Source organism: Etheostoma spectabile, chromosome 22, assembly GCF_008692095.1.
Source record: "Etheostoma spectabile isolate EspeVRDwgs_2016 chromosome 22, UIUC_Espe_1.0, whole genome shotgun sequence".
Classification (NCBI taxonomy): domain Eukaryota; kingdom Metazoa; phylum Chordata; class Actinopteri; order Perciformes; family Percidae; genus Etheostoma; species Etheostoma spectabile.
Window position 1 is genome coordinate 18,636,364 of NC_045754.1, and position 19,083 is coordinate 18,655,446.

The 19,083-nt window shown below is 39.4% G+C and overlaps 1 protein-coding gene across 2 annotated transcripts in view; it reads left to right on the plus strand.

The window, feature by feature from the left end:
- LOC116672078 (guanine nucleotide exchange factor VAV3) overlaps nt 1-19,083 on the plus strand; it is a 109,719-nt gene that overhangs the window by 58,619 nt on the left and 32,017 nt on the right. For both annotated transcript variants that reach the window (XM_032503669.1, XM_032503670.1), the window contains exons 10-16: nt 188-283; nt 6,017-6,085; nt 6,832-6,918; nt 7,025-7,110; nt 7,456-7,588; nt 11,994-12,103; nt 16,414-16,515. In XM_032503669.1, the coding sequence (XP_032359560.1) occupies nt 188-283; nt 6,017-6,085; nt 6,832-6,918; nt 7,025-7,110; nt 7,456-7,588; nt 11,994-12,103; nt 16,414-16,515 (683 nt within the window). The remainder of the gene's footprint in view (nt 1-187; nt 284-6,016; nt 6,086-6,831; nt 6,919-7,024; nt 7,111-7,455; nt 7,589-11,993; nt 12,104-16,413; nt 16,516-19,083) is intronic.

Here is a 19,083-nt window from a genome sequence, read left to right on the forward strand (position 1 = left end):
TTTGGGTCCTACATTAATTCTGCCGTCAGTCTGTGTTCAAATAAGCTTTTTTTTTTTTAATTAAGAGCCCCTGAACATTGTTTAACCGTTGTGATCCTTTCAGGTTACATGTGTTACGCACTGTCACAGGGTGGTTTATAATTGAAATATACAGTATATAATTGCTTTCTTTGTTGTCTTCTTACAGGAGTGTTCAAAGAGAGCCAACCACGGAAAGTTCACACTGAGGGATCTGCTAGTGGTTCCAATGCAGCGAGTCTTAAAGTATCACCTCCTGCTGCAGGTGCAGTACTACAGCCTCTCTCATACTATACTAGTTCTACTGTAGTCATGCAGTTGTTATGTTGTCATGGTCTAAAGCCGTAGCCTTCCAATTAATGCTGTAAACGTGGGAAAACCAGGTCACAGAATTCGGCATAACTGTTTCCATCCTTCTGGAGTCGGCCTATAAATACTATAATCAAAACATGCTCAAAGTTGTGATACCATGAACTTTATAGTATCTTAGTAGTAACTTTTTATACATCATTTAGAGGAGAAAGCCAGTTGAAAGTGCTGATGTCGGCTTTCACACACATGTCTGTAGACAACAGAAAACTTTATATACATATTTTCAGTGATTTACAGGCATACAACGACTTTCAGTGACAAAAGGCAGAAAAACAAGATTGGATAAAATTGCTTAACATGTAAATAGACTGTATTATAGTTTTATTTCATACGTTTTTCTCCGCTGTATTTCTATGTAGATAATAAGTGAAACAACGTTTTTTTTAAACCTTCTACTGTTCTATAATTTTTCCTGATTCATTTGGTTTCTGGCAGAGTTATACATTACGTCTTCACAGTAACATTTAGGAATAAAAAAAATGTCCTCCGTTCTTTCTTAACTTTGCCAAAAATGTATACAGTCTTTGTATGAAATCAAGCAACTAAATATATTTACTCAAGTACTCTACTTATGTAGTGTTGTGAAGGTACTTTAACAGTACATGTCCATTTTTATGATTTATGACTCCACTATATTTGTCTGCTATTATTTGCTATATGTAAAAGTTACTTTGCAGGGTAAGATCTTACATGCAAAACATTTGATGAACAAATAAAATATGATGCATTTTTATAATTTAAACTACCCATCAGAATATAAAGAAGTTAATGCTGGCTACACATCAACACAGCCGCAACTTTAAAATACTGCATACACGAAAATAATCAGATAAGCTAATATATGGATATAGTAACATAACACATACTTTTCCTGATACTACTTCTGTCTTTTTGACATAAGTAAAAATTTCAAAGCAGGGCTTTTACTTATAATGGAGTACTTCTTCTTCCATCACTGTCCATAAGCAGCTGTGTAATAAGCTGTCTATACTTATCTATCACCTTGTATTTCCAATAATACTCTTCACTGCTCTATATAATGTCAGTCACTGTCATTGTAAATAAAGCTGGAAACTTAAAGTCTACACTGACTTCATGGATGACTGTCAGTAGGTGACAGAGCCCCGTCCGGGAGATTTGGATTCATCCAAAAGGCTCCATAATTGATAATTGACAAGACTTTATGAGCAGCAGGACCCGCTGTCACTAGGTGGTGCTGTTGACCACGTTTGGTTCCCGTCCCCCTTGCCTTCGTCCTTCACACTCCCCCTCGTCTATTTCTGTAGCCTCTGCATGACTCTCATGATGAAAAAGAGCAGCACATAATTGTCATCTGATTGAGACAATCAAGAAGTAGGAGAGAGAAAACAGATAACGTGAAGTGTGGACAGAGCAGCAGACGGAACAAGACAAACAGCTAAAGAGAGACAGACGGAGAGGGGAAGTGTTTTTGAAGTGGGAAGAATCTTAGTGTGAAGCAGAACGATGGCTGTGGAAACTCAGGACAGGGTCAGGGACAAACTACTAACACGTCACTGAAAATCTCTCACAGGACTTTTCTTCCATTATAATTTTTGAATTGACTGCATATACTATTCTGTCATGTTTTCATCATCCAAATGTTGAAATTTTGACATGCCTTTTCATCTGGTACACACACACAAATACACATGAAAATACACATGCAAATACGCATACACACAGTCTTCATTATTCATCGCACAGGAGAAATTAAAGAAGTTGAAGGTGGTCTGTGTATATTGTGCATGTAGGTTTGCTGTGATGAACAAAAAGTACAATATTATAAAGAAAAGCAGCATTTCGTTGTCTATGTGCGTGGGTGGGTGTGGCGCTGACATCCATAGGGAGTGCATACAATCTCAGTGTGTCTTATTTTAATACTTCATTGTCGTTTAATATATTGATAATTTTCTTTATTCATTGCAGTTTTTTTTCCCGATTGCTAAACGACAGTGGGCACAACTAAAGCCACATGTGCAAAAACTCCAGGCTGCACAGCAGCAGTTCATGTGGACCAAACTCTTGTTTTTTTTTTTCATTTCTTGAACACATTTTTCCCATGACTTTAACAACACCGTGCGCAACACTGTAGTATTACAGCACTTTGTTCAATTAGTTGCTATTCAAAACAGAATAGATTTCAGTCTGGTGCCCATCAAGCACTGCTGATTGTAATTTCAGCTGAAAGCCTAAGCAGGTGTCTTGCTTTAGGCTAGTTAGTGACATACGTTATTTACACAAAGAAAGCGCAAAAAGCCTTTTTTGTATACAAACACTAAATAAGAATGAAACAAGTATACACAGTTTACTGTAAGAGAAACAGGTAAAAGAGTAAAGCTGCCAATATGTCCAGGTCAGATGTCTGATGTAATATACACAGATATAAAAGAAATGTGACAAACACTTTATCTTTACTATAGTAAAACGGCATTCTTCCTGTTTTTCAGAATTTAATGGAGGTGAAAGCAATGAAAACATCACATTCATTGGTATTTAGGGATGATGCAGACATCCAGTGTGATGAAGACAACTTGCAGGATTCTGCAAGAGAGAAGCAGGATTAGTCACACTATTCTCTGTCACTGTTATGTACCTTTACCTTTTTGTCCAGTAATTCCATAAATTACAAGAGACAAAATACTATATTGAAGCAAACTGATGATTTTCATTCCTTCTTGTCTACCTTACGTGAAAATTGGTACTGTATATTACATAAAATCTATATATTTTCTTTAAAGAAACTATTGAGTAGTGTGAAGTCATTTAAAGTGTTCAAACTATAAAGATGAGAAAGTTAGTATTTTCTGTCTTGGTGTTTGATGCTAGTGTTTGTACTCTCAGTGTGTTCTGAGGGACAGTGTGTGTTATCTCAGTGAGTGTTTGGCTGCTCTGAGCCTGTTTTGAGACGTGTGTTAAGAGTTGTGTTCCTTGGAATGAGTTTTGTAGCTGATGTGAACTGTTTAGCTCAGCAGACTGTTGGTAGTGCAGACTGTAGTATGAGTTTTACACATGTGTCTTAAGTTGTGATCACTGTTGTTTAGCAGTCAAAAAAACTGGAATTACTTGGTGAAAAACCCATCAGATCAGTGTTTTCCAAAGCCTGAGTTGACGTTCTCAAATGAATTGTTTTCAACCAATAGCAAGCAATATGTTTGATAGCAAACATATTCAGTTTGCTATCACAGAGGGGAGAAGAAACTAGAAAATATTCACATTTAAGAAGCTGGAATCAGAAAAATCAGACTTTTTCTTTTATAAAAATGACCAAATAGTTGGCGATTAATTTAATAGTTGACAACTAATTGACTAATCGTTGCAGCTCTACTATTTTTTGGTTCATTTTGTATAATGTGGTACCTTGGCAGAGCAATGTGCGCAGGATAGTGTGAGTTAGGAGCCTTAGAACGGAAGCAAAAAGGACACACAAAAAACCCAAAGGGCTTTGAATCTCAAAACACCTACTTGTGAAATGTGGTTACTACTGAATACTCATGTAAAAAATATTGTAGTTTGAGGACCAAGTGTCTGACTTTATAAATTTCAATTATGTAATTTCAAGTTATGCAATGTTAAAAACGTTTAAGTATTTGGTTGTAGACTTCATTAATGCAGACAGTTGCTCAGGTTGAGTTGGACATTTTCAGATCTGCAAATTTAAGATATGAAATTCCACTTGAACATTTATGCCACCGGGGATAAGTCGTGGAGCCTTCAGATGAGCAAAACCCTGCACGCTTAACTGTTGACTGAAGTTTGTAAATTTCAATTCCATGAGTTAGTATCTCACTGTGAACAATGAGTATTCAATACTAGTGACATTTAAAAAATGAGGTATTTAGTTGCTTACACGATTTAAATTATTAAAGTCTTTTTTTGCTTCCATAGCTGTGTATACCTGTCTGTAAGCCACACGTTTGATTTGCAGTATAGTATGCATTGTATACATGTATGTATTCAATACATACTATATACAAGTATGTATAATTTACTGGGAATCCTTACTGGCATTAAAATGCATTTGAGAGTGGACATATTTCCTTCACTAATGAATAGCAGATCTGCAGTTTAACAGAACAATATACATGCAAGAAGCGACCATGCATGTATTCTTTTTCTATTCACATTAGTAAGAATTGGCATATTTTCTCAGATTAAATTTGGTATGTTCAGTCAGAAATGAGCTGTTTCCTAGCCCTACATTAGGCTCTCTGAAACCTTGTGATGTGTTCCACCAAACAAAACAAAAACCAGTAACAAAAACCTGCAATAAAGTGATGTCAACGTGGGCCAAAAACCCACAAAACAATGCTAGCTGCATTGAATAAAGCATGGGCTGGGTTACTTTTCCACATGGTGACAGCCAGAATGTGTGCAACAAATGTCTTGTCACTTGCCTTCGCTCCTCAAGTTCCTCTTTCTTGCTGGTTCTTTCTCTCTTTTTTTGTCATCAATCTTTTTCTCTTTCTTCCTCACTGCCTCCGCTCATCATTTCTCTTCCCCCCCCTGAACACACCGCAACACGATTCCCTCAACGAGTCCATCATGTATGGTCCTGGCTATCAGTGTGACCACTCCCTTCCTCCGTATCTCTGTGTGGATGTGTGGAGGTGGGAGCAAGCCGTGATAAATAGGACTCTGTCGTCTTGCTAGTGATAATAATGCCCAGGTTGAGCTTGACTGACACCAGGGATTTGAGCAGTGCCAAGCAGACACATATATCTCCCTTAGCGGCTCAGTGTGTGCACGTATATCTGTGTGTGTGTGTGTGTGTGTACACAGTTTGTATGGGCCTGTATAAAGGACATGCATGGCATCCTTCCTTATCCTCCACTGTTGAGGTCTAGATGTCTTGTTTACGCTGCAGCCAGGCACTGGCAAGCAATTTCAGATACACACATACTCCTGCAATAGATGAGTGCACACCCACACACATACACACACGCACACACACACACACACACACTCACTCACACACATACACAGACCAAATCTGATTCATTTCGGGACAGGATTCTTTTCGGTGTAACCTTTTTCATTTCATATCTGGAGCCAAAGCATTATGATCTCAAGCATGGAATGTGGCTGTAGTGGATGTCAGCAGCAGGATAACAATGTGAATTTCCACTGTTTGTTTTGTGATCGACAAATAGCCTTGCTTTCCTCCTTACATTTCTAACTTTGGGTACATAATTAAAATGATGTTAGCTAGCTGTTAGTCTATATCTTTGACATTCTGCTTCCGGGATTGCCCCGTTGCCGCCGGAAATTCAGCCGTATGTCCTTATTTTCGGCCAGATTTCCGTTACTTAAGGCTTCCTTTGTGTTGGAATTCTAAACTTTTATGAGGACTATGGTTAACTTCTCCTCAGATATCTGCAGGGTAAATCCAGACAGCTGGCTATCTGCCCAATCTGAGTTTTCTGTTTTCTCACTTTCTACCTATATCTCTATATCTCTGAGTTGAGAGTTTTGATACATTCACAGTATTTATACAGCACCTAGACTTGCTGGACATGGAAATCCTTCCAATCAGTTTTACAACATGAAAGACGTGTAATCATAGGAGACTTGCTTATGTTGTGTGCGTTTTGTTTCTGTCCAATAGGAGCTGGTGAAACACACTCAAGATGCCACAGAGAAGAGTAATCTGCGGACGGCGTTGGATGCCATGAAGGTACATCATCAACTTATCCAGTTTATTTTATTTCAACACACTCTTATCCCAGCATGCACCGAGTGAAAGGACCAACCCAAAGCTACATACACACACATGTTCACAGTCACTCTTCCAGTATGAGGCGCTTAGAGTGCACACGTCTTGTTTTATCCCCTTAATTCATTCATTAGGACTGTGTGGGCGTGCTGCCATACAATTTGATTGACAGTGCTAACTAGGCAACTCCTTCAAATAACCTTACAACTTTCATCAAATTTGGATAATGTCGCTAAGTCCTTCTTGGTGCACAGAAATCTGTAAACTGGTGTGAAAAACACAGAAAACTGGGTTCATACGGCAATAAATTTGGTTTAGGGCCTCAAAGGGGAAGCAATATTGCTTTTTGGATTGTTGGTTAACTCCTATAGCTGCTATAAAACATTGTGTAGGCTCACAAACATGACATAACATGATCATCTCCAAAAGGAGACTGTAAGAATTGTACTTCAATGCAGTCCACAACTTTTGACCACACATATTGTAGTCTGACATTCCACTAAATGCAGCATTTCTGCAGCAGGTCCTGCTCATTGTGTAGCCCTGAAAGGCTGCTCAGTTGCCCAATGTCATTTACAGTGTCAGCAAATAGTTACTTTTGAAAGAGAGAAAAACAGCACAAAACGAAAAACAACCTGAGCACATAATGGGGGAAAAAAATTGGAAAAGGAAAACGGAAAGCCTTTGTTTTCTGATTTTGTTGACAGGACTTGGCTCAGTACGTCAACGAAGTCAAGCGAGACAATGAGACGTTGCGAGAAATAGATCAGTATCAAAAATCCATCGAAAATCTGGTAAGCCACCTGTTTCTTCCAAATAATTAGATGCTGATCTCATTTGGAAATTGCTTTTCTTCCTGTCAGATTACACCCCATCATTTCTCGGTCTCCCTATCTGTAGAATCAGCCTCTGAGTAACTACGGGAGACCCAAAGGTGACGGGGAGGTACGCGTAGCCTCGGTGGACAAACGAGCTAAACAGGACAGGTGAGATGTCAGGTGACACGCAGGTTGACTGACTGAAGGACTGCAGCTTGACTAGAATCAGGTGCTGTGGTTGGAAAACTGCCAGAGTATGCATTGCTTTAAGCCAAAGTACTTTTAGAAAGTAAACCTGTGTGTCTTGTAGGTGGAAAAACAAGATAAAATTACGCACAAGGGTATGAGTTCCAGAGAAATAGGCTGATAATGTGAACTGAATCTTAACTATTTCTATAATTATGACAGAAACAGTACTTGTGGCTTTAAGTTAGTAATAATGTAAGGGACTGGACAGAGTACCATATAATACATGCTTAATATGACTTTGACATGATGCTCTTTGAACCGCAGGCACATCTTCCTGTTCGACGCCGCGGTGATTGTTTGCAAGCGGCGAGGAGACAACTATGAGATGAAGGAAGTGATTGACCTGCACCTCTTTAAGATCACCAACAACCCAACATCAGACAAGGAGAACCGGAAGGTCCGCGCACACATACACACACATGTGAATATAGGTTCTATTGAGACACAGCCCTGTTTAGTTGTGTTATTGTGGCATTCTGTCTGTGCTGACTCTTTCTCTCCATGCCTAGTATCGCATCGCCAGACCTATCTCCACAGCGCTGTGGAGTAAAGGTCTGGCTACACCATAGATACATTCTAGGATAGGAGAAAAAAAACGCTCTGGGTTTTTGCAGAGGATCCCCTACCAAATATTAGGGTATAATAGGTCATGCTTTGGTGTCAAATTATTTCTAGAATGGTTTTAAGGGCCTGAATGTTGCTCCACTAACGTTTTTTACACCTAACTAACATCATCAATGATAGCTCTGTTTCCTGGGCAACCCAGTTAAATTTAGCTGTGTGTGTAAGCCCTTTATTAGTTACACCTGTGTAAATGTTTGAAATAGCCACCGTTAGCATCAGCATGATTACCAGCAGTGTTTCTCACCCACATAGTTGTTGTATGCAGAGGTGTATTTCAGACAGTAAAAGTCAAGGACTTAAATCACACACTTACTTCACAGCTGCATCATTGGATTTTACATGTATGAAATCACAGAAATAGATGGATTTTTTTAAATCGAGACACCAATCATAACCGTTGAGGAAGGCTTCATGCAATGACGATAATGTTTTTCCGTCGCTCTGCATATGCCATCTCCTTCATCGCTGTGATTGGTTTTAGGTCTATGCAATTGCGCCCAAAGCCATTTGAGCGGCGTCTGTAGGGGACATTGTTTGGAAATGGGCTGTGAATGAACCTTCCCCAGACCCACTCTCAGTTAAAACTGAGAAGGCTCTGGTGTCAACCATGCGATCCTTATTGTGCTGCACACTGAAATCCGGACTCTAAGCAATGGAATTATGGTCTTGATTTTAATCCAATGACAATTTCCCAGTAATTCTGGCAGCAAAAATAGTTGTTCATCTTTACAGTTAACACTTCTTCACATACATCACAGCTGAGAGGAAAGTGTAAAGCACAAGTCTAATTTTATTGTTTTAACCTAGAATAAGAAAGCTTTGGTATCTCCCGTCTGATTGGTGGAGTTACTTTGAATCCTCACTGATTCAGGTCACTGACTGAAAAAGAAAATATTCACCTTTAAGTTTATGGTGAGTTCTCATCATTTATAAAAAGCAATAACCCACTTTACAGTGATTTTATAACAGCTTTTAATGATATTTAGTTTTACCCAGGGCTGTTTGCCATGTCCATCCTAATAGGACTACAACAATGTAGCGAGCGTATTCTGCCGTCTACTTTCACTGCTGCTATAATACACAGCATGTAAAAGTAAAAAAAATAATAGCAGAACATACTTCTTAACATTCTGTAAAATAAAAAAGCACAAAACAAGCATCTCATATAACAACAAATCAGCTATAATGGAGGGAAGTCGTGCACTGTTGAATCCATTATTGCCTCTTTATAACTGAGTCAGCAAAGCTCCGAAACCATGTTGGACTCCTGACAAACCAATTAACAGTGCTCCTTCAGCATAATGAGGAGACATAACAATTTATCAGATAAACGCATGTTCATAAAATTTAAAATTCAAAATTGAGTTAACTTGCTTCCTGATAGTGTTTTTTAAAGCACCTGCACCAACATCTACACCCCGCTGCTGCCTTTTGTGCCCTGAATCCACTGTTATGCTGCTAAAATGAATAACATGCAAACATATTTCCAGCTCATAACACAAACAACTAAATAATGACCGGAATATAATTCGATACATCCGGCACGTTTTACATTGTCTTGTTCGTTCACCAGCATAATACTGAAAGTGTCAGACTAGAACAGTCTGCCTCCTCCCAGATGGTGTTATCATTATACCTCGCTTTGGGCCTGACTATACACACATACACACACACGCGCACAGACACACACACAGTGAATACTAAGTGCCAAGTGGTGAGAAATATTGCCATTCATAATGAAGAATGATATCTAAGGTGTGCCAGGAAACAATGATTTGGGTAATAATGATGTTGTAAATAGAAGGCATTAGGAGGCTTAGACCCATATGGTCTCATACAAGTTTTTTCATTCACCTCTGACATGATGGATGCGATGCAGTTTGTTTGATTATATATTTATTATGGAAATGCCAAAGATGACAATGGCTGTCTGAGAGAAGCAGCAATAAGAAGCTCTGTCATAGGAGCAAAATAATCACATTTACAGGCAAGTCAACTGGAGATAAAACCAAACAAAGTCTAATTGTTGTACACAGAAGTAGGAAACGTGTGTGCCACCATTGGACATTTTTCATACCTAAGTTGATGGTTTGAGCCTTTGCTGCAGAGTTAAAGCTTCATATGCATTTCAACTGCCACAGTCACTATTTTTATAATAATATAAGATAATGATTAAACAACTGATAAATATTTTTTTTAGATTTTTGTTTGGGGTTCCAAGCACACAACTTTACTTTTGGTTTTGGATCACTCTCACAGCATTGTTTTAGGCAGTAATAACAGTAACAGTAATTTCCCTCAGGAGTTGGTGGAGACCCAAAACAGAGCTAAAAGTAGGGCTTTACTTATTTTTGGGGTTTTCTTTTTCTTTTTTTACAAGCAAAGCTTCTATTGAAGATGGGAGATTCCAGCAGCAAGTTTGCTACTTAACACGAGCTCTTTTAGCTTTTTTGTAAAAGTCTAATTAACAAAATAAACTCACAAAATCTCAAGAAAAGTAATTTTTGTACACCTATTTTTTGTATTATTGAAAATATTTCGAAAATATAGCCTATATCATCTGAATTGAAGTTTCCCCGAACTAAGCCTACCTTAATTGCCTTGTCAACACATCATAAAACACTTCATTCAAACTTGACTGTTCCAACAATCACCAACTCTGGTTTGGTGGATATAAACCTTTAATTTAGTTATATGTAAGTACGCTGGCTCTACACGCTATTTTCCCCCACTGTCTCTCTCTCAAAATCACTCAAAAAACAACAACTGGCGTTGTACTCAGCAAATCGCACACACAGTACAGTATATTCATTCAATCGCCCACTATTGGAACACTAGCGCAGCACTGCAATGTTGACTTAAAATTTGAATGCTGCTGAATTGATTTACAGCTGTAGCGCACTGAGTTTATGATTTTACAGTTATATCTGGCAACACCGGCATGGCTGTTAAAGTGGGCATTTGATAACAACACACAGGCCAAAACACAAACAGAAATTCTGTCACGGAACAGAAATTTCAAAAGAAGAGAATAATGGCAAAAGCATTGCTGTCAGAAAAGATAGTATTTCAACTTAGCATGTTTCCGCATTGGGGTCAATTTTGGATTTATTAAAGTAAATTAATTAAATATATTATATTAAATATATTAAAAATATTACATATTGGACCTTTAAAATTACAACACAAAGAAACCGTAAGGTAACCCGGCAGTGGAACGTTGTGGATATAGACTATTGCAGGTTTAATGTCAACAATGTTCCTAAAATAACAGGGGTTCACTTGAGGGTTAGGGTTGGGGGTAATGGACACACACAGTGAATGACAGGAGCATGGGTCAGATTAATTATATTTTATTAAGATTAAAAAAAGAAAAAAATACTTCATCATACTTCACATGATCAGTCTGAATGTGCGATACGTTTCAATTCCAAAGTTCTACCAAGCATCAAAAGACCTAAAGTGACTGACAGAGAGACAGACCAACACCATCTCCTTCTCTTTACAAATTGGTTGCTCGAGATATCTTTGCTGAGCGTAACTCTTGGTGTCCACTGGGAATGCCTCTGTAAAGCGCTGCTTCCCTTTTCTCTTTTCTTTCAATAGAAAAAGATGAGCCTTTGCGCTTCCCTGACAGCACTGTGAACTTGGCATGTTTTTAGCCTTCAGAGCTGAGTGCTAGAAGTTCAAAACCCCACCTAGGAGCCATAAAAAGTGCATCTCACAAGCATCTGTTGAGCGATGCCATCTAAAAAAAAAAACAGAGGCATGTGTTGACACTGAGGCTAATAGACCAATATTTAGCCTTTGAAGTGGGTAATGGTGGCTGATTACAGGCCCACTCACCACTTGGGGCCCACGCATGCTGTCTGATGCCCAGCAGTTATATGGCACAGCTACCTCACACTCATTTCCTCTTCCCCTTCATGCTCTTCCTCTCTTTTGTCTCTGTCAGTTCTGCCGCCCTCCATCCCTTCAGTCTTTGTGCTTGCTCTCCCCAAGGCATCCATCTTTCATTTTGCATCTCTTTGTCTCCATCTGTCTCCCTGCACCTTGTCTCCTTCAGCTCCTGCCCCCTCGTGCTTCGTTTGTCTTTCACTTGAAACCTTCAATTTATTTATGTCGCCGTTGTTTTATTTTCTGTCTGAAATGCGTGCGTTTTTTCTTTCCTGTTGCAGTGGTCCTACGGATTCTACCTCACTCACAACCAGGGCCAGAGCGGCTTTGAGTTCTTCTTCAAGACCAAAGAGCTGAAAAAGAAGTGGCTGGATCAGTTTGGCATGGCCATGTGAGTGTGCTTCTTCTGTGTGCGTTCATAAGAGCGTGATAAGAGTGTGTGCCTCTTTGTCCCAGCTGCAGTCTGTCACAGCATCAAAATGCACACATCGCCCATCCTGTTATTCAAGTTAGACTTCATTGTTACTTGATTACATGATTTACGAGACACGCGACGCTGTGACAAAAAGACGAGCAGGTTATAAATTGCTCACTTACTTTTAAAGCACAACGTGACTAAATTAACTACATTATGAATCTGTTTGATAAACATGTAGTACTTTATACTCAGATGACAAAATTGGTTACATTTTATTGCAGCATCAGGTGTGTTTAGTTAAACTGCAGCAACCAGTCCCATTCCAGTGGATCCAATCCAAGTGACCTGACTGGGAAACTGGTTCGAAGAGTGACAAATAGAAGAGAGAGCCAAGAAAGATGAATGATTAACTAATTGTCTCAAAGATATTTGACCAACAATTCTGTCTTTCACAGCGTTGACACACACAAGCCGGACGCCTTGTATAAGGTATACAATACCTGTAGAAGTAGATACCTAGATATTAAGAGTACTAGAGTAACTGAAGTCTGCACAGTGGACAAACATGTGGAAACTGTAAATGGTTTAAATGAGTATAAAAAACAGGAGAGTAAAGATCTTATACCACAGGAAGGTTTGTGAAGATGTGGCTTGTTAGCTGAATTGTTGTATCAAGCTGGTGTTTGATCTACAGCAGGGGGCCAGGATTCACACAAGACTCAATTCTCTCATTCCAAACCATGTCATAAAGCTGCAATTCAATGAGATCAGGATCCTGTTCATCATGACCAAGGCATGTACAGGAATTTGTCTCATGAAATTGGAAGCAGAAAGATATTGACATCTTGCACAGTGAAGCGGAACAGTAGATCCTAACAAATAGTGCAGCAGGAGACATTAAAAGAGCTGTATGACCTCCTCTGTGGTTCTTAAGAAACTGTGTAGAGTCCAAATAAATTAACCCTGATGATGTCACAGGGATGTTGTCAGGGTAACACCGGTTTGGTCCCGGAGACTGCAATACATAACAGAAAACCCATGTTACAAACTGAAGGGGTGGAGTTTGAAAGACCAGAGATTTTTACAGGTAGCTTTCGAAGGCAGCAGAGCGGAGCAATGCAGTTCATTCCTTATAAGAACATGAGCAAAGTCTCTATTAAAATCTATTAAACTGTCCGTTGTCGATAAAAAAACAGACTGATTCAGGAACGGTACGGTCTATTTCTCATTTAAAATCTTTTCAGAAACACGTTTTGGTGAACTATTATATTAAAATTGGAGATTGTATCACGAACGAGTCGCCATCTATGCTCGGTTTTGAAATCCGGGAGAAGCCGGACCCACGTGACGCGTTCGCCCCGTCAGCTGTCGGTCGACGTGCCTGGTCCCTCCCCTTTCCGCTTTGTAGTCACGATGGCACCCATTTAGTGCGAGTAGGGTCCATCGTACCACACTGAATTTTTTTACCGTTTATCCAAAACCCAGCATCTTCGCAGTCCTCCTGCATTTTCTTCAGCTAGAGCTGAGACAGCTGTTATCAGATGCCTGGATGAACTGCCAGTGACATCAGTGACAATTGAGCTGATTAGCTCTCAGGCACGTGCAATTACACTGAAAGTATAGAAATAGAGCCTGAGAAAAAACATTAGACTAATGAAAAGAGGAAAAAAAATCTGTGAAATGTCATTTTCAAGCTAAAAAAGAACAAAGCATCAGGCCCTAACAGGAAGTGAAGAAGAGGATTAGGAGGAGGAAGTGTGTTGTGCGACTGAGAAAATGGGGGCTTTGGTTGATTGACTTTTGAGGCGGAATTAACGAGCTGCGGAATAGAAAGCCGTTGCCAGACAATCACATGCTCCCACAGCGATGCTTAATAGCTGATCTGTGAACAGTTGTTTTCTATCGTGCCGCTTTTACGTCCCACTGTTTGCTGCTTGACTGAGATTCAGCAGCCACAAAGGGGTATGAAGACCCACCGCTCCACAGACAGAAAGCAAGAAAGGGAAACTTGTTGCTTAGACAGCCGTGAGTGAGCACCCAGTCCATCCTTAAAAGTCAGAGGAAGACTGCAAATGAAATCATATTGTGTATCTCAGTACGTATCTCAGCGGACTGGACAAAGTTGCATCGGACATCTTTAAAAGCACTAGCTGATAATGAAATAGTAGAACTGGAAGAGAGAGTTGGAAGAAAAAGGAAGCTCAGGGGGTTTTATGAGTTTTCTTTTGTCATATGCCACAGCAACATATTCAGTATCTTCTCAGTGTGATTACTTTTGTGGGAGCAATGGACCCCCTTTGTTGTCAGCGGTACACAATTCATAGTTAGCAATTACAACAATCTTCCCTACAAAGCGGATTTATTGGTTGACCCCAGTACAGAGCAGAGGACACCACGGAAGGTCTTCTTTTTTCTTTGACGCGTTTGTCCTCCTTTACAGCAAACATGTCGTCCTTCAGTTTAATTTATTATTTCAGTTTCAAAAGTAGCACCTGTGCATATTAAGGTAAACGCTTATGCAACAATGTCATCAGGTCTAGCTATCATCATAAAACTGGAAAACAAAGGAAAGACCTCTTACATTTGAAACATCGAGGCATTTGTACTACAGCCAAACTTGGGCAAATCCTGTCTTTTTCTTTCACACACACACACACACACACACACACACACACACACACACACACACCACACACACACACACCACACACACACACACCACACACACACCACACAACACACACACACACACACACACACATCCATGTCCCAAGGGGCCAAGAATACTTCTGTGTTCACTTGAAGCAGACCTTGCCTGTCTATTTGCAATTCTCTGCTTTCCACTTCAAAGAACCATATCAGTGGAAAGTTTGTTGACTATTGTAAGTGAAAAAAAAAATTATTTTTTTGAAATTCATGTTTTCATCAAAGACCAAAGCTGTTTGAAAACTCTAACAAAAAGGGCAACCTTTTTTTTTCATTTTCAGTCATTCATTTGGGCTCATCTCTTTGAAGTACGACCTACAACAGTGGTCATCGTGTACTGTACTGTTTGGTCCAACTGCTTGTCCTGATTCCTCCATTAATTTTAATGGATGTGTTCAAGGACACATATTGTTAGTGTTACACACAGAGGTGGGTAGAGTAGCAAGAAATTGTACTCAAGTAAAAGTACTGTTACTTCTTAATAATAAGACTCAAGTAAAAGTAAAGAGTAGTCATCCAAATAATTACTTGAGTAAGAGTAAAAAACTTTGTTGTGAGTAACTGTTGAGTAACGTCTGATTTATTTTTTAACACAAGCATTCAATCAGACATAGCGTAGCTGCTGTTTCACACTTTTACTAAGGTAACCATTGCAACCAAGATGAGGCCGGGGGTGTTCCTCCTCATCCATGTCTGCATTTCCGACGGTTGATTCTGACATTTTCGTTTTGCTACGCCTGTAGAGCTCACCCGTCCCGCCGCTGAGATTGAGAGTGGCCACGTGACAAGACTGCACAACTACGTTTGATTGGCGAAACACAGTCACATGGTAGAGCCTTTAGCGGAAGTCTCTCTCTCTCTCAAAATAAAACATTAAAATGAAGCATACGGGGACGGGGATAAAAACAATGCGCTTAGAATACCAAAGAGGTGAAAAGAAAAGTAACAAGCTCATTGTAGCCTAATGTAGCGCAAGAGTACAGTTTCTTCTTCACAAATCTAATCAAGTAAAAGTAAAAAGTATAGGGATTTAAAGCTACGTACGTACAAAGTATTGTTTTTTCAAAAACTTACTCAAGTAAATGTAACGGTTACATATGATATAGGGAACTTTAAGTTCAGGATCCTGAACCCTACTATATATATGATTATTTCATATCATACCATACATATTTTTTGTATCATCATGTAGTAAGGCATGTACATGAGCAGAGACTATATTGAAACTCAGTGGTGCATTCAAGGACACCTCAACTTGCGATTTTGCATACACTGCATTTTGATTACAAGAAAGAAGCAGATTTGCATTGTACCTTTTGAAATCATTGTTACGTCATCAATCATTGTATTCTGGATCTAATTTTGACCCTTAATTCATAAACATAAGAGTTTTTTTTGGAAAAAGTCCCTGCTTGAACTGCATTAGCATGTAATGATAGTGATGTTACAGTGCTTTACTGTCATGGACCACTTATCTCAACCAAGCTTCAACTTCCTGCAAGTTTTTTTTTTTTAAAGAAATGAGTCTAAAAACTAACCCATCCACATCACGTGTTTGTTGTGTATGTCTCGTTTAGATCCAACATTCGTCCTGAGAACGCCACTAACAACTCCCATGAGTTTAATATGCACACTTTTGAACGGATCACCTCCTGCAACTCTTGCCACATGCTACTAAGGTAAGAGGCCTATTTTTATTCACACACACACACACACACGCACACACACACACACACACAAAGTGGAAGCAGCACAAAGCCCTCTTCAAGGCTATCATGAAACAGAAAGACTGAGGACGAGACGTGGACCCTTTCCCTTCAAACATCTGTCAGGACTCCTTTGAAAGACCTCCACTCCTCCTATTCCTCTCCAGTGTACCCTAACAATCTATTCGTCTCTTTCCCTTGACTCCCCTCTTCCTCTGCACATGTGCCTTAGTTACACAAAGTTTCTTTTGAATTTGCTGAATGGTATCGTCACCCAGAGGACTGCTCCTCACGGTCTTTCTCACAACGGGAAGGAATAAGTGCTTTCACCAAGCGAGGACCATAACGCAAAATGTGTGTCACACTTCAGCGCTTCTTCAAGGCGATGGATGGGGAAAGGGGACAAGATTATTACACTGTGAATAAACAGAGCTGGTCACTGAATTCACCAACATTTTCTGAGAATATAATATAAGAAAAACAAGAATAATGCAGGGCAGCTCTCAAGAAGCATCTGAAGTATAGTGTGTCCTTATTTTCTTGATTATTTCTCAAGTATTTCTTTAAATAAGGATTGTCCCTTTAGACTATTTCATTATAACTATTGTGCTAGAGCACTGGATTAACTTGAAAAGACACTATAGAAATGAATAGAAATGAAACCTCTTATCTAATAGGGACCAAATATCAAATGACTTCATGAATCACGAGTCCAATGAGTCAAGTGTTTTTCTGTGGTTTTAAGATGTGTATGCCATTATTTCATAAAGCCTGCAGCACAAATCTGAGATCATGTGTACTACACTGTTACTCAGTGGACTTTTAATGTTTTATGATAAGCTCTATTTATATATATATATATATATATATATATATATATATATATATTTATATACACAAGAGCACAGGCCTTGCTGAGGTATTGTGTCATTAATCAGAAACTACATGCTACATATGAATATACAGTAACGTATATCTACGTTAATTTGAAAGGGAAATCTTAGGCAAACCTTTTTCCTTTCATGTGATTTCATAAACACTGTAAAGGAGTGGTGTCCTATTGAATTTTTTATTGTATTGCTCTGACATCCTCCACCAATGCAACACACACCCTGTAGTTCTGAACTGGCCAAAAACTATTAATAGTGTACCTGCATGTGAAGAGGTTAAACAGACAATTAGCTGGTGAGCAGAGCAGAGCAGCCTTTACTTTCATGACATTTTAATTAGGGCCTCTGAGATGGTTACGTGAATAACAAAAGAACTACACACTGCTGCTGCTTCCATGTGTGTGTGTGTGTGTGTGTGTGTGTGTGTGTGTGTGTGTGTATTTTACACCAAGAATTTCAGTGTTTTCTTTTCAGTAGTTATTGAGCTATGAGTTATGAGCTGATGCAGATTTTTTTGGTCTTAAATAGTTCATAGTAAAACTTATTAGAATTACCTGCTGGATGTCATCCACCTACCACACTTGCAGTATACGAACATGCTCAAAATTACAATGCTGTAATGCTGATGTTTACGTGTTATGTTTATGGCGATAGATGAATCAGAATCAGAAATACTTTATTGATCCCCGAAGGGAAACTCTGTGTTGCAGTTGCACAAATATTATAAATATCAGAGTAGAAATACAAATAAAGAAATATAAGGAGTGTGGCTATGTACGGTATTTACATAAAGGAATGTTATTAAACATTATTTACATAATTAACATAATTAAGGAATTGCAATGGTGAAATGTAAATTAATAATAAAAATAAGAATAATAAGAATTGCACACGTCAAGCTAGTGTTATTGCACAAAACAGATAATACATATGATATTGTCCAGTTTCAACCTCTATAAGTGTCTGCGTGTCAGACATTTAGAGGGAGGAGTTATAAAGTTTGATGGCCACAGGCAGGAATGACTTCCTGTGGCACTCTGTAGTGCATTTTGGGAGAATGAGTCTATCACTGAAAGTGCTCCTGTGATTGAGCAACAAGCCATGGAGTGGGTGCGAGACAATGTCCAAGATGGCATGTAGTTTGGACAGCGTCCTCCTCTCTGACACCACCAACAGAGAGTCCAGGTCCACCCCCACAACGTCACTGGCCTCATAAATCAGTTTGTTGAGTCTGTTAGCGTCCGCTACCCTCAGCCTGCTGCCCCAACATGCAACAGCAAAGAGGATAGCACTGGCCACCACAGACTCCTAAAACATTCTCAGCATTGTCCTGCAGATGTTGAAGGACCTCAGCCTCCTCAGAAAATAGAGACAGCTTTGGCCCTTCCTGTAGAGGGCTTGAGTGTTCTTGGCCCAGTCCAGTTTTTTGTCTAAGTGCACTCCCAGGTATTTGTAGTCCTCCACAATGTCCACATTGACCCCCTGGATTGAAACAGGGCTCACTGCTGCCTTGGCTCTCCTTAGATCCACCACCAGCTCCTTGGTCTTTGTCACGTTGAGCTTTAGATGGTTCTGCTCACTCCATGTGACAAAGTCCCCCACCACAGCTCTGTACTCAGCCTCGTCCCCCTCGCTGATACATCCAACCACA